Source organism: Polypterus senegalus, chromosome 4, assembly GCF_016835505.1.
Source record: "Polypterus senegalus isolate Bchr_013 chromosome 4, ASM1683550v1, whole genome shotgun sequence".
In the NCBI taxonomy this organism is placed as follows: domain Eukaryota; kingdom Metazoa; phylum Chordata; class Cladistia; order Polypteriformes; family Polypteridae; genus Polypterus; species Polypterus senegalus.
In genome coordinates, this window is record NC_053157.1 from 167,566,800 (window position 1) to 167,582,345 (window position 15,546).

Sequence of the window (15,546 nt, forward strand, 5' to 3'; positions counted from 1 at the left end):
AAGCACAGAGAAAAATAATTCATGCTCTAAACCTGCTTATTTCTAAAAAGGTTTTGGTCTCACATAATCCCTATCAGCAGCTTCTGAACAAGGCAGGAACTAACCCTAGAATTAGGCTCTACTACTCATCACTATGACTTCCAATTTTAAAAAGGATAAAAGTCATTAAGAAGAGAATAATTACAAAACTAGTCATAATTCTAATCCATAAACAATAATTAAATTGCAAATAAAGCAGGAAGTACACTTTAAAAATGTTAACAATACAACTAGCATTCTTGTTTTTATTATATAAAGTATTAAATAATAAAACACTTAATCAAAATTCTTTTTGCATACAATCCTTATTACAAAGCAGTACAAAGCAAGTCATTATACAATAATAGCAAGACAGTAAATTATACTATTACTAAATGTATTATTTAGTGAGAATTAGAATAATGCGGTTTTAACTATTACATAATTGTTTTTATTGCACACATTAAATAGTTTGTCAATTTGTGATTTACCATTTTAAAAGAGACTTCTGCACATTAACACTGGTCATGTTTCGGTTTTAAAACTAATAATAATGTATTTGGAAATTCATGTGTTGCATGTTAGTGCACTTTTTTGTCTTTCTGATGTTTTATATTAAGTTGCTTTCTATGAAATATGTTATATAAAAAAGATTAATTAAAACTAATAAAAATTGCCAAAAAAAGGCTTGAAATATTCATATACACTTCCCTACCTTTCCAATATCCTGTAGGGTTGCAAGCTCCAGTAGCTGAGACAGGACATCTAAAGCTGCACGCAGAAAGCTACTGAACTTTTCATTATTATTTTGAAGATCCAAGGTTACCTTAGAACATAAAATTCATTAACAATTATAATTTATGATTCTACTACCAAATGACAATACAGTTGACAGAGATAGAAGGTCTAGGTAAAGCATGCCTGGTGACCAAATTGTGAACTAAATCGAACAAGTATTCAATCAGGAGAGTAAGACTTTCTTTGCAATGTGAGAAGAATTACTTCTAGATACACTATGATGAAATGGAATTCTCTGTAGTCAGTGAATTCCCAGTTGCCATATTTATGTCAACCTAAAGACACACATACATATTTTGTAAATTTATATCATGCAGTTCTGCATTAACTTGCTTTTACTAAAAGGAGGCAAGTGGTATTTGCTTGCTTGTGGCCAAAGGAACTGTTATAAATAAAAGAGTATTTTTATACAATTTATTCATTAATTTTCAAAAAAGTAATGTTCTAAGATTGTAAAAATATCTGACATGGCAACAGTTATATTTTAAAGAGGGACAAGCCCAATATCTACAATGCTGCCTATGGTTAGGACAATACCTCTGGATCAATCATCTGAGGGTTCACTAAGACATTACAGACACTGTGCTGTTTCAGATAGCAAAAACTGAGAAATTAAAGGCAAGCTAAATGTATTCTTTTTTCAATGCCATAACCTTTTTGTCAGTGCCGGCTCAGGGGTACATGGCGCCATTAGGTACTGTAGGGTGCAGGCTGCCATTGTTGACCAGTGTGCCTTCATTTATATGTATGATAATGAAGAGCTGGGCTTTGCCCTTTGGAGACTGGAAAGCATCCATATTTGTATATGATTCAAGGTTAGGAGGGGTGCGAAAGTACATGGACCCATGAAAGATAGAAGTGTGAAAATGAAATGTCTTTAGATAAAGGCTTTTTTTTGCAGTTCAGTTCTGTTCTCTGTATTACACCCTGTGCTACTTGGCTATATGCTGCTAATCATACTGAAAGCCCAAATTGGATTAAGTAAGTTTGAAACTGGATATGAACAGTAAGCCAGTCACATGGGATACACAAACCGGAGTGTTTCTTCATGCTGGTCCCAAACACTGATAAATAGGAAGGGTTAGGAAGGGCAACGAGTGTAAACATTTGTCAGATAGATACGTATACAACAATTTCCATACTGGATTGGTCTAGGCCTAGGTTAACAACAGCTGCCACCAGTACTGTTAGCCAACAGGGTGCTGGCAGAAATTGGGCTACTGTTGGCTGAAGAAGAAGAAGGGGTTAGAGAGTGTGTCCTGAGGCAGGAAGAGGAGAGGAAGGTAAAATGAATGGAAGTGAGGGTAGGAACTTTGAATGCTGGCAGAATGAGTGATAAAGGGAGAGAGGTAGCCAATATGATATGATGGACAGAAGAAAGGTTGATATATTGTGTGTGCAAGAGATATATTGTTTGTGCAAGAGACCATACGAAAGGGGAGCAAGGCCAGGTGCACTGGAGGCAGGTTCAAAGTGTTCTACCATGGTGTGGATGGGAGGAGCAATGGGGTAGCGGTTATCCTGAAGGAACAGTTTGTCAAGAGTTGTTTGGAGGTGAAAAGAATGTCGAACAGGGTGGCGATTATGAAGCCAGAAACTAAAGGTGTGATGATGAATATTGTTAGCACAAATGCCCTGCAAGTTGGGTGTGCAATGAATGAGAAAGAAGATTTCTGGAGTGAGTTGGATAAAGTGATAGACAGTGTTCCCAAAGGACAGAGAGTGGTGATCAAAGCAGATTTCAATAGACATTTTGGTGAAGGGAACAGAGGACATGAGGAGGTGATGGGTAGGTGTGGTGTCAAGGACAGAGATGCAGAAGGTCAGATGGTAGTGGATTCTGCGAAAAGAATGGACATGGCTATGGTAAAAACTTATTTTAAAATGAAGGAAGAACACAGGGTGACGTACAAGAGTGGAGGAAGATGCACACACGTAGATTATATCCTATGCAGGAGGGTCAGTCTAAAGGTGATTGCAAAATACAAAGTGGTGGGAGGGGAAAGCGTAGTTAGGCAGCATAGGATGGTCGTCTGTAGGAAAACGTTGGATATCAAGAAGAGCAGGAGAGTGAGGACAGGGCCATGGATCAAATGGTGGAAGTTGAAAAGGGAAGACTGTAAGGTTGAGTTCAGGGAAGAGGTAAGACAGGCACTGAGAGTCAGTGAAGAGTTACCACATAGCCAGGCAACTACAGCAGAAGTGGTAAGGGAGACAGAAGGGTGCTTGGTGTGACATCTGGACAGAGGAAGGAGAACAAAGAAACCTGGTGGTGGAATGGGGAAGTACAGAGGAAGAGGTTGGCAAAGAAGAAGTGAGATAGTCAGAGAGATGCAGAAAGTAGACTGGAGTACAAGGAGATAAGGCGTTAGGTAAAGTGCGAGGTGGCGAAGGCTAAAGAAAAGGCGTATAATGAGTTGTATGAGAGGTTGGACACTAAGGAGGGAGAAAAGGACCTTTATTGACTGACAGAGATAGAGGAACCAAGCTGGGAAAGAAGTGTAATAGGTTAGGTTAAGGAAAAAAGACAGGGTACCCATAGACTCCACCCAGAATGCTACAACTTGAGCTATTTGTTTTTGGTCCTGATAAAAGATAAAGATGGAAATGTGCTCACAAGCAAAGAGCAATGTGTTGAGCAGATGGAAAGAGTACTGAGAGGCTGATGAATGAAGAGAATGAGATAAAGAGAAGGATGGATGATGTGGAGATAGTAAATAAGGAAGTACAATGAATTAGCAAAGAGGAAGTAAGGAAAGCTATGAAGAGGATAAAGAATGGAAAGAATGTGTGGAAGCATAAAGGTGTTCAGGAGAGATGGCAGTGGAGTTTTTAACCAGGTTGTTTAACGTGATCTTAGAAAGTGAGAGGATGCCTAAAGAGAAAAAAAAGAAGTGCAGTGGTATCAGTTATTAAGAATAAGAGTGATATGCAGAGCTGTAGTAACTAAAGAGGGATAAAACTGATGAGCGACGGCATGAAGTTATGGGAAAGAATAGTGGAAGCTAGGTTAAGAAAGAAGGTGATGATTAGTGAGTAGCAATATGGTTTCATGCCAGGAAAAAACGCTATTGATGTGTTATTTGCTCTGAGGGTGTTGATGGAGAAGTATTGAGAAGGACAGAAGGAGTTGTATTGTGTCTTTGTTGACTTAGAGAAAATGTATGACAGAGTGCCTAGAGAGGAGTTGTGGTACTTTAAGTCAGGATTGGCAGAGAAGTAAGAAAGAGTGGCACAGATGTATGTGGCATTAAGTCAAAGGAATTGTCTGTAGACCTCTAAGACAGAATTGTCTCAAGGCACAAATCTGGGGAAGGTAACAGAAAAACGTCTGCTGCTTTGAAGGTCCCAATGAGCACAGTGGCCTCCATCATCCATAAGTGGAAGAAGTTCAAAACCACCAGGACCCTTCCTAGAGCTGGCCGGCCATCTAAACTGAGTGATCAGGGTAGAAGGGCCTTAGTCAGGGAGGTGACGAAGAACCCGATGGTCACCCTGTCAGAGCTCCAGAGGTTCTCTGTGGAGAGAGGAGAACCTTCCAGAAGGACAATCATCTCTGCAGCAATCCACCAATCAGGCCTGTATGGTAGAGTGGCCAGACGAAAGCCACTCCTTAGTAAAAGGTACATGGTAGCCCTCCTGGAGTTTGTCAAAAGGCACCTACCTGAAGGACTCTCAGATCATAAGAAACAAAATTCTCTGGTCTGATGAGACAAAGATTGAACTCTCTGGTGTGAATGCCAGGCATCACGTTTGAAGGAAACCAGGCACCGCTCATCACCAGGCCAATACCATCCCTACAGTGAAGCATGGTGGTGGCAGCATCATGCTGTGGGGATGCTTTTCAGTGGCAGGAACTGGGAAACTAGTCAGGATAAAGGGAAATATGACTGCAGCAATGTACAGAGACATCCTGGATGAAAACCTGCTCCACAGCGCTCTTGACCTCAGACTGGGGCGACGGTTCATCTTTCAGCAGTACAACGACCCTAAGCACACAGGCAAGGTATCAAAGGAGTGGCTTCAGGACAACTCTGTGAATGTCCTTGAGTGGCCCAGCCAGAGCCCAGACTTGAATCCGATTGAACATCTCTGGAGAGAGCTTAAAATGGCTGAGCACGACACTTCCCATCCAACCTGATGGAGCCTGAGAGGTGCTGCAAAGAGGAATGGGCGAAACTGGCCAAAGATAGGTGTGCCAAGCTTGTGGCATCATATTCAAAAAGACTTGAGGCTGTAATTGCTGCCAAAGGTGCATAGACAAAGTATTGAGCAAAGGCTTTGAATACTTATGTACATGTGATTTCTCAGTTTTTTTATTTTTAATAAATTTGCAAAAACCTCAAGTAAACTTTTTTCATGTTGTCATTATGGGGTGTTGTGTGTAGAATTCTGAGAAAAAAATGAATTTAATCCATTTTGGAATAAGGCTGTAAACATAAAATGTGGAAAAAGTGATGCACTGTGAATACTTTCTGGATGCACCATATGTTCTAGAGAGGAAAGGAATGAAGGTCAGTAGAACCAAGACAGAATACATATGTGCGAATGAGAGGGAGGTCAGTGGAAGGGTGAGGATGCAGGTAGTAGAGCTGGCAAAGGTGGATGAGTTTAATTACTTGGGATCAACAGTACAAAGTAATGGGGAGTGTGGAAGAGAGGTAGAGAAGAGAGTGCAGGCAGGGTGGAGAAGAGTGCCAGGAGTGATTTGTGATAGATGGGTATCAGCAAGAGTGAAAGGAATGGACTACATAATGGCAGTGAGACCAGCTATGTCATAGGGGTTGGAGACGGTGGCACTGACCAAAAAACAGGAGACAGAGCTGGAGGTGGCAGAGTTAAAGATGTTAAAGTTTGCAATGGGTGTGACAAGGATGGACAGGATTGGAAATGAGTACATTAGAGGGTCAGCTCGAGGTGGACGGCTGGGAGATAAAGCTAGACGAGATTGCATTGGTTTGAAAGCCAATACAGCTTACTATCCAAAGAACACCATACCTACAGTAAAGCATAGAGGTGGTAGCATCCTGTTGTGGAGGTGTTTCTAAGAAGCAGGACTGGAACCCTTTTCAAGAAAGAAGGAAACAGGGATGGGGCAAAATGCCATCAAATTCTTAAGGAAAACCTGCTGCCCTTGGCCAGAAAGTTGTCATGTTAGGAGGTGAACCTTATTCCCATTGACAATAACCCGAAGCACACAGTAAAATCGACCAAGATAAAAAGGTGAATGACCTTGCATGACCTAGTCAGAGCCCAAACTTAAACACTATTGAAAAATTATGGCATGAAAGCAGTCTACCAACAGTCACCATCCAATCTGACTGAGCTTGAACAGTTCTGTAGAGAACAGTGGGAAAATATTGCAGTCTAGATTTGCAAAGACGGTTGAGAAGTATCCCAACACACTCATGGCTATAATCAAAGCTAAAGGAGGTTCCTCAAAGTACTGACACAGGGGGGTGATCTTTTAACCATCTCAGTGATTCTATTTTTTCATTTATTTTTTAATTTGCTATTATATTTTCACTTGGCTTTTCAAGCTGCAATGAGTAAATATAACTGGAGAAATATTTTTGTGTGTGTGTCTTCATTTCAGGCTGCAAAGCAACAAAATGTGAATATTTTAAGGGCGAGGTGGTTTTTTATATCCACTGTATGTAGTACACATATGCAAAAATGTAATAAGATGTTAAATAATTTATTTTAAAAACAAAGTGTTTGTGATGAAAATAACATTTAAAAGCCTTAATATACAACAAAAATTGTAATGATCAGGCTACAGCACAGCCAAAACACAGACAGGTATGCAGATAACAATTGCTTAGAGCAGGGATTCTCTAACGGTCCTGGGAGCCCAATGTGGCTGCAGGTTTTTGTTCCAACCAGATTCCTAATCAGTGACAACACCTGATAGTACTGATCTCATTTAATTAGCTGGTATGATTTATCTTTTATTCTACATTCAGAAAAGCACAGCAGCATGATTTTTACATTTATAAGAAACTTAGAAATATTTTCTCTCTTTTTATTACATTTCGCCCTCTCTCTATGCAGTTTGCTCCCTTCATTAAATCTTAATAATGACAATTAAAAATAAGCAGAGCAGAAACCCAAGAAAACAACACTCAATCGTGAAAGGCTGCAACTACTTTAGCGTCAGCCCCACAAAGTAGTAAATAACGAATTAATTAAACAATTAGAACACCTAGAAAAGTAGAATGACAATCAAGATGAAAATACTGTTAAAAAGAAAAAAAATATATATAACTGCTTAGTACATTTTAATACTTTTTTTTTTTTAACAAACTTAGTTTTCTAATTTGTATATTGTTCCCAAAACAGGGAATCTGGGAAACAACAGTACACTTAATTAGCACAGGAGTCCAGTTAAAAACAGAGGCTGGTAGGAACAAAAACCTGCAGCCACAGTGGGCCCCCAGGACCGAGTTTGAGAACCCCTGGCTTAGAGCACTTGGTGGGAGTAGGGTAGGCAGAGGGGAGAACATACACACTCTTTGTGCAGAGCTTGTATGTGTATGCTTGAAGGCAGACTAACACATCCTTGATTTGAAGTTGCCAGGAAAAGCCCTGCCACCCCCACCCCAAACACACACAAATAAACTGTATTTGGCATACTGTAACTGGTTTTAGAAATAATGTCTTTGACATATACATTACAACTTGTCTTGAATGCTACAATCTTAAACTAATCAATTTTTTTGAACCCAAAAAAATTAAGTCTTATTGCTGAATAGAGCAGGAACTCATTCTGACAGCATCAAGCACAAATGAAGGCAGAAAAATACTGTGTAATCACATATTGGAATCTGGCCAATATATTCAGGAACAATCTGCTGTGGAGTTAACATAGTAATAATAATGATGAAACATTTTGATACCCCAGTGTTTTTATTTACTTAGTTAATTCTATCTGGGTGTATGGCTCGCAGGTGATCTGGCATATCTTTATTAATGGTTCATGTTCATCATGTGAAATACCTCATGGTAATCGTGGGTGTCCTTTTGAATGAAAACTTGTAGAACATATAATAAATAAGGTATACTGAATGTTACCAATTTAAAATATGCACATTTTTGGCATATAAATTTCATTACTCACAGACACCAAAAAAAAAAAAACACTCTGACATATGGCATAATCGCACTCAAATGCTATCTGTCAAACACTACCGAAGTTTTAGTTTGACTGATTGTTTTCCTTAATAAAACTTCTTTTAAATCATGCGCTGATCCACCACTGGTCATTGTACACTACTCCTGACAACTTATGACTTTCCCATTTATATGGAAGACAAGCTACATGAACTGGGAACCAAACATGGCTAGCTTATGCTTATTAGTATCACTTTATCATCAGCCATCAACATTATACTGTTAATGCTCATTGAGACAATGCTGAATAGAGATAAAAGGGGTGCAAGTATATTAAAACAACAGGAAAAGGTTTGTGTCATGTATGCTGCCAACATAGCAAGATGGATGATGCAAAAAAGACCATGAGCTATCAAGTAACAAGATTTTAATAACTATTTCATTGGGGTAAACAGTGGCTAACAAAAAACAATGTACTTTTTTCTTTTAATTCTACTGTTTCTCACAGACTATAAAAGCCATGTTCAACTTTGAGAGACAAGTTACCTTTAACTAATAAATAAATAAATAAATAATGCAACATTAGATATTGTTTATCCACTTCTGCTCATAACAACTGACACAAGCGACTGCTGCATTCTTCCCAATCAAAATATTAACAACAAATAATTTCCCAAAACAAGTAAATATAATCACAATCCAATCCTATCATAGCAGATACTAGGTCAGGTCGGGCAGCATGCACTGGTACAGCGTTTTGCCGAACCCTCCACACAACGAAAAAGCTCGGGATCCAGGATGGCAATGCCCCAGGCAGACACGCTGTTCAGTCCCATACCCTCGGAAATGACCACCTTTCTGCCACAGCCAGGTGTTACGTTGCCAACCAGGTTCTCAACCATGACAATCTTTTGAGTTGGATCACCCTGGGGGAATCACGCAAGAATGCCATAGTGCCAAAACTGGTGCTCCCTCACAATGCAGGTAATGTGCCTCATTTAGGACTCCCTGAACAAATGTTTCTTCAACACAAAGTCAAAACAGCGGTACCCAAGAATTCTTAGAACAGAGAGTGTACTGAAGGAGTCCAGTCTTCCTCTCAGGTCAATGGATACACTTTCGCTGTGTCTCAGGAACCCTGCAATAGACTGTCTGTTTTTTGTTAGACCAAAAGAATGAGACATGTCTGTTACGAAATTTCCAGTCTTGTGCAGTCTCGACCAGTGTAGGTGCAACATCATACTGATATAGCCAAATTCTGAGTCAGTGCTCCACCGAGTATCCGGGTGAGTAGTTGTGTCGTGTATGGATACAGTACTCTTTGACTTTCATAGTGCTTCTCCAAGTTTTTTTTGCGATGAACAGAAAAAGTGAGAAATGGCATCAAGTTTACACTGGAAAAATATAAAAAAAAAATACATCTAACATCTCTTTTCCAGGTTCACTCTCAAGACTTCATTCAAAACAGGACCAGTTACTTCAGTACTCAAGCACACGAGAATAGGAACCACGACACCTGGTTTAGCACTCACCTTCAGATTAGCTGGGAATCACTGATGACAGACCAGGAGAGGGCAAGGAAGAACACATCAAAGCCCAGTGTTAAATGTTATAAACATCATGCAACAAGCATGTTACGTGTTAAGCCTGATCCTGCATAGCATAAATAATTATTTTGCCATTGGTTTACTGTTTACCAGATGTAGCAAAGCAGCTATAGAGCTGTCCTTGGCCCCAGCTGTTAGAGATGGTGAATCGCCGATGACCCTGGTCACAATAGTATGTGTATTTTCTTCATAGTCATTATAGCAAAATTTCCATTTTAACGGAAATACTCATTAGCCTAAAGCATTAAAATGAAAATAAATAGACCAATAACTAATCTTCACAAAATTACCTTATAATTAGCATGTGTGGCTTTAAGAACATCATATAGTTTAAGGTATGGAGGTAGGTGATAAAAATTTCCAAGCAAGGACGACTTGTTTGTTGTGGTTGACCCTACTGTATCCACTGGTCTTGAACCTGCGTGACACAAAATGTAACATAAAAAGTTATTTTACACAAGCATACAGCATCAGTAAACAATAAATCTAAATCTATTATTAAAAAACAAGGGTATGTGAATGCAAGTTAGTACATAAGCTTACATATTTAACACAATCCTTATTAATCATTATGCTTATAACACATAAACCAGTCAATTACACTGACCAAATGCTGGTGTAAATAGACACAAGATTCTGTTCATGCCAATTTCTGCTTCTAATTCAGTTGCTTGCAAAGATTCAGAACAATTAATTACATGTAACCGTTAAACAAATTAAAAAATTTTACTATGAAGTGCACCTTTTTAAAAAATTTTAAAGAGCTGGCATGTACCAATGAGATGCAAATAAGCTAGGAACCAACAACCACAGAATCAAATAACAGATTTCATTAACAACAACAAGAGGTTTCTAATTAAGAAGTTGTTTGGATCAACAATCCGCAGTTTAAGCCGCCTAGACCATGACTGAAGACTTTTGGCTATCTGAAGGTTAGTAGGTAAGTAGACTTTTAGGGCCGATTTATACTTCACACTCAGAACGCGTACGCGCCCGCATCATGGCTGCCACGCGTTCCCAGCGTTCATTTCACGTGTCCTCTGAGCAGGTCCTCAGAAATTAATGCGACGCGTGTGCAAGTTGCAGTACCAGCAAAAAGTCGGGGGGCGCAGTGTGCTAAAAGTCGGAACGTGACGTCAGAGTCTCTGTTTACTATCTACATATGACAGCAAGTCTCTATGGAGATCCTTCGGGGATCAATGTGCACGCTTTGCTGTTTGATGAATGGTTCAAAGTGGTGAAACAAAATGCCGACATACAGATGCATTCATGGTGCTTTTATATTCAGGCGTTGCATATTCCCGATCGTAATGACACCATACATTTTAAAAGTCTCACATACCATCTTTTGTGCCGTCTATTTTTTATTTTTTTAACTTTACCTGCTGTCAGGTCCAAGAAGCTCGTAGCGATTAAAAACTGGGATGACGTTTACGATGGTCTGCTTTAATAATAAAGTAAACTACGAGGTTAAAGTGGACATTTCGAGATTAAAGCCGAAATTTCCACTTTAATCACAAAATACACGTTTTCACAGTGTCTTTTATTTTTTTTCTCAGTGGCTCAAATACAGCGCTATACATTATGTTGCCGATGTGAAGTTGGAAAAAAAAAATAGACGGCACAAAAGATGGTATGTGAGACTTTTAAAATGTATTGTGTCATACTCATGTGTTCAATCTCCATTAAAATAATTTTAAAATTAGATCCCTTTTTGTGAAAATAAAATTACAGCAATCAAGCACAACATTAAAATCACCTGCCTAATACTGTGTATGCCCTTCATGTGCCATCAAAACAGCTCTGACGTATTAAGGCATGGACACCACAAGACCAGACGCTTCACTATCCAGGTAACATACAGCAGTAATTAAGAAGGTTAATAGGATGTCAGATTATACAAAATAATGTGTAAACTGAAGTTATGTTTAAGCTGAATGATGCTCTAGGGACACCTCACCTGGCTATACACAGTCTTGGTCTCAATGCAACAAATAAGACATAGTAATTCTAGGAAAAAGTGACTACACTTATTCCAGGACTGTGAATTATGAGCTATGAGGAAAGAACAAAGGAGATGAACCTTTTCTGAAAATGAAGATTAAGAGCTGACATGACTGAAATGTTAAATTTACAAATGGATGGTACAGTGGAACCTTGTTTTTATTTTAAACTTAGCTCTTTAGCAAGAAGATGGGGACACAGAGAATCTGGTAAAGCGTAAATTGCACACACATGCAAAAAAAAAGATGTCTTTACACAAATAACCACCATAGATATAAATGAGTTACCAAGTAATGTGGAAGAAAGCAGCGCTTTCAGTCCTTAACTTGATGTTATTTTTGAGAATTTAAATCAAATTATCTATGAGCTTTGTTGGGCTGAATTGCCTGTTATTGGCAAAATTGTTGTAATGTTATAAAACAGACAGTGTCAAGTCTACTGTGTATGCTCCCTTCAAAGAATTTTGTTCAATCAGGAAAGGCAGCAGCACAGAGTGCAAATTTTGAAGAAATGTCAGGTAGACAGATGTAGCAAACTGTAAACATCTTCATGAAAAATTGGTTTATTTAAATTTAGTGTGCTTTAGTTTCTATATATGCCCTTCTTTCTTTGATCAAGGTTAACACTGCTTTGTTCTATAGTTTCTAATCATAGAAATCAAGTGTTGCATATATACAGTGCTCTAATACATCTTACAGACTGCATCATTCATAATAAGTACCATCATAAAGAGGTTTGCATATACTATTTAATTACAATGTAGATAATGAGATAAATGGAGCAGGGCCTTGCTAAATGTGGAGCTCAAGGTGAAAGTCAAGGTTTGGGATTAAATTTGATTCTAACTTTGACTCCACTCTAACCATTCATAGGTTTATACTACAAAAGAATACATATGAAATTTGACAAAAGAGAGGAAACCATTCAGTCCATCAAGTCTGACCAACAGCTAAGCTATCGCAATATTTCATTCAGATTCTTCTTAAAGGTTGTCAAACTTTCTGCTTCAGTTTGTTCCACAGAACTGAATTTTAAAATAATTAAAAAATAAAAAGGGAAACAAATACCACAAACAAAACCTAATATTCAGAATTTGCAAACAGAAGATAATATTTTTCTATTTAAAATCCACTACAATACAAAATGCTGTACCACTAGTGTCATTGTTTTGTATTACCTGGATTTGAATCTGCAGTCTTTTTAGGGCTTAAAGGAGCAGGCACTTGCTCCACTTGCTCTTTCTCTTTACCTTTTCGTCTGATTGGACTGAGAGAAGGCGTATTAGCCAGTGATGGAAGACTTGCCTAAAAAATAATTATTAAGAACACAATATATAAATTTGGTAATTCATGCACTAAATAAAAAAAAGATTTTAATTACAACCTAATAGTGCTTCACACCAAACTAACAGATATGGGTTAAAACATAAATTAAAACATTAAAAAAATGTTAGTAGTTACTGACTTAATTCAAAGTAATAATTTTTTGATGAAATATTAGAAAATCCATAGAAAAAAGTACTATTATTGATATTAAAATATAATCATTATATTCTGAAGAATTAAGCATAGCCTTTTTGTAATTAATCATATTACTGATCAAGGCATTAAACATTTGGAAACAAATTTGCACAAATTTAGTTTTTTTTTAAGACAGGCATTCATTTACCATTTCCACACTTATCTAATGATCTTAATATCACTACATTAGGGTTCAATGTTGGGACTCACCCCCCTTTTCTCTAGATAATTTGCTATTTTTCCATTTGTATAGTACATAGGTAATACGTATATTTACACTCACAGCCAAATGAAAATTCTACTACTCGCATTAGTTTGTGTTTCTTTTTTAAGTGCTTTTTCTTAACACCTGAACAATGGCATACTAAAGATGCAAATAATCAAGCACAAATACATTAATTAAATATAATACACTGTATAATAAAACTTACAGATAATATTGGGCTGCACTGTGGCTTGCACTTTTGCCAGGAAGAGTGAGTTACAATTACGAGTCTAGTCTCTATTTATGTGGAGTTTTCATTTGTACCCTGTGCCTGTATGGATTTTTCTCCAGGTATTCCATTTCCACACATTTTAAAAACTGGAAATTCAAAACTTAGCCAGGTGTAAATAAGTGTCAGTGTGTACCTCAGTGTGTGTTGCAATGAAAAGGGTCCAATGTAGGGTTATTTTTGCCTTGCATTATATGATTATTGGGAAAAAGGGTACAGATATGGATGGATGGATGAATGGATAATGTACATATAAAATATAACGATGTGAACAGAAAATGGGTGTATATGTTTTTTTTTAAATAACAGTGGTAGAGGAGTAACAGTAGTGAAGATGAACATGCTTGGAGCAGCAGTAAGAAAGTCGCCCAGGGCATGGCAACTATGACAATAGAAATAGCTCACTCTAAATATAAGACTGCAAAATGAAATGTGGCGTACAATGGAGTCTTAAAGATACATGAAATTAAAGGCATGAAGTGAATGCATCAGATTAAGTTTAAAGACTTTCATTTCACATTTGGACTATTGGCTACAGAAAGAGACATTTTTTTTTTTAAATTTAGAAATTTCCAACATTATATAAAACTTATACACCAAGCCAAAGTGTGACATAAATCTATACTAATAAAAGGCAAAGTCCTCACTGACTCACTCATCACTAATTCTCCAACTTCCCGTATAGGAGGAAGGTTGAAATTTGCCAAACTCAATCCTTACAGCTAACTTACAAAAGTTATACAGGTTTCATTTCGAAATTCTACGCGTAACGGTCATAACTGGAACCTAGTTTCATCCATATACTGTAATAGCCTGCAGCTCGCTCGCCGTGTGAGGCAGAGTTGTGTCTCGCATCATCATGCCTCCCATGTAATCACATGAACTGACTGTGAACGCAATACGTAGAGAACAAGGAAGAGCTCCAAAGAGCGCTGAAGAAAAAAAGCATTACACAACCGAGAAAGTAGAAAAAGAATATCAAGTGAGTGACACATACAAGCATATTCATGAGTGCAGCTACTTCGGAAACAAAGCACGGTGTAAACCTAAAGTTTAAATCAAGTTCACAGACAGGATGCCGCTGGCGTTTGTCATGCCCACAACGAAAACGATATTCGTGGGATACAAGTTTAATGAGAGGACGCAGGGTATAAACGAGAGTTTTGATCACTTTGTAACTAAGTTAAACTTGCTGGTGAAGGACTGTGCTTCTGCAAATTCCGACAGACTGTGTTTGTGGGGGGGAATGACAGTTAAGGTGGGTGGGGGAGTCACGTCATCATCTCCCCTCCCATTCACCTCATTTCATTCACTTCATTTCGCTCCGAGCTGAGCTCCGCACCTCACGCGGTCTTGCCGTTCTTTTTCCTTAGTGTTTAGTTCCCTCTCCTTTACTGATTTATATAAAGGAGAGTTGAGATCCGAGAGACTGTGTTTGTGGAGAGATTGAGAATTAAGGCGGGAAATACTGAAATAAATCAACTTTGAAATGATATTCTACTTTTATGACCGGCACCTGTATATGTAGATGTGTATATGTATATATATGTATCTATGTTTGTATATATATATATATATATATATATATATATATATATACCAGCAAAATACCCGCGCTTGTCAGTTAAGTAGCAGAGGGGGTTGTTAATCAGTTTCAGCTGCTGTGGTGTTTATGAAATTAACAACAGATGCACTAGAGGGGCAACAATGAGATGACCCCCAAAACAGGAATGGTTTAACAGGTGGAGGCCACTGACATTTTCCCTCCTCATCTTTTCTGACTGTTTCTTTACTAGTTTTGCATTTGGCTACAGTCAGTGTCACTACTGGTAGCATGAGGCGATACCTGGACCCTACAGAGGTTGCACAGGTAGTCCAACTTCTCCAGGATGGCACATCAATACGTGTCATTGCCAGAAGGTTTGCTGTGTCTCCCTTTGGAGACAAGCAGTTACTCTAGGAGAGCTGAAGAGGGCCATAGAAGGTCCATAA

General features: G+C 38.2%; 1 protein-coding gene across 4 annotated transcripts in view; it reads right to left on the bottom strand.

Moving 5' to 3' along the window:
- The window catches only part of htt (huntingtin), a 240,301-nt gene that overhangs the window by 114,890 nt on the left and 109,865 nt on the right, over window positions 1-15,546 (bottom strand). For all 4 annotated transcript variants that reach the window (XM_039751643.1, XM_039751641.1, XM_039751642.1 and 1 more), the window contains 3 exons: window positions 12,718-12,844; window positions 9,827-9,954; window positions 734-844 (listed from right to left, as the gene is read on the bottom strand). In XM_039751643.1, coding sequence (XP_039607577.1) covers window positions 734-844; window positions 9,827-9,954; window positions 12,718-12,844 — 366 coding nt within the window. The remainder of the gene's footprint in view (window positions 1-733; window positions 845-9,826; window positions 9,955-12,717; window positions 12,845-15,546) is intronic.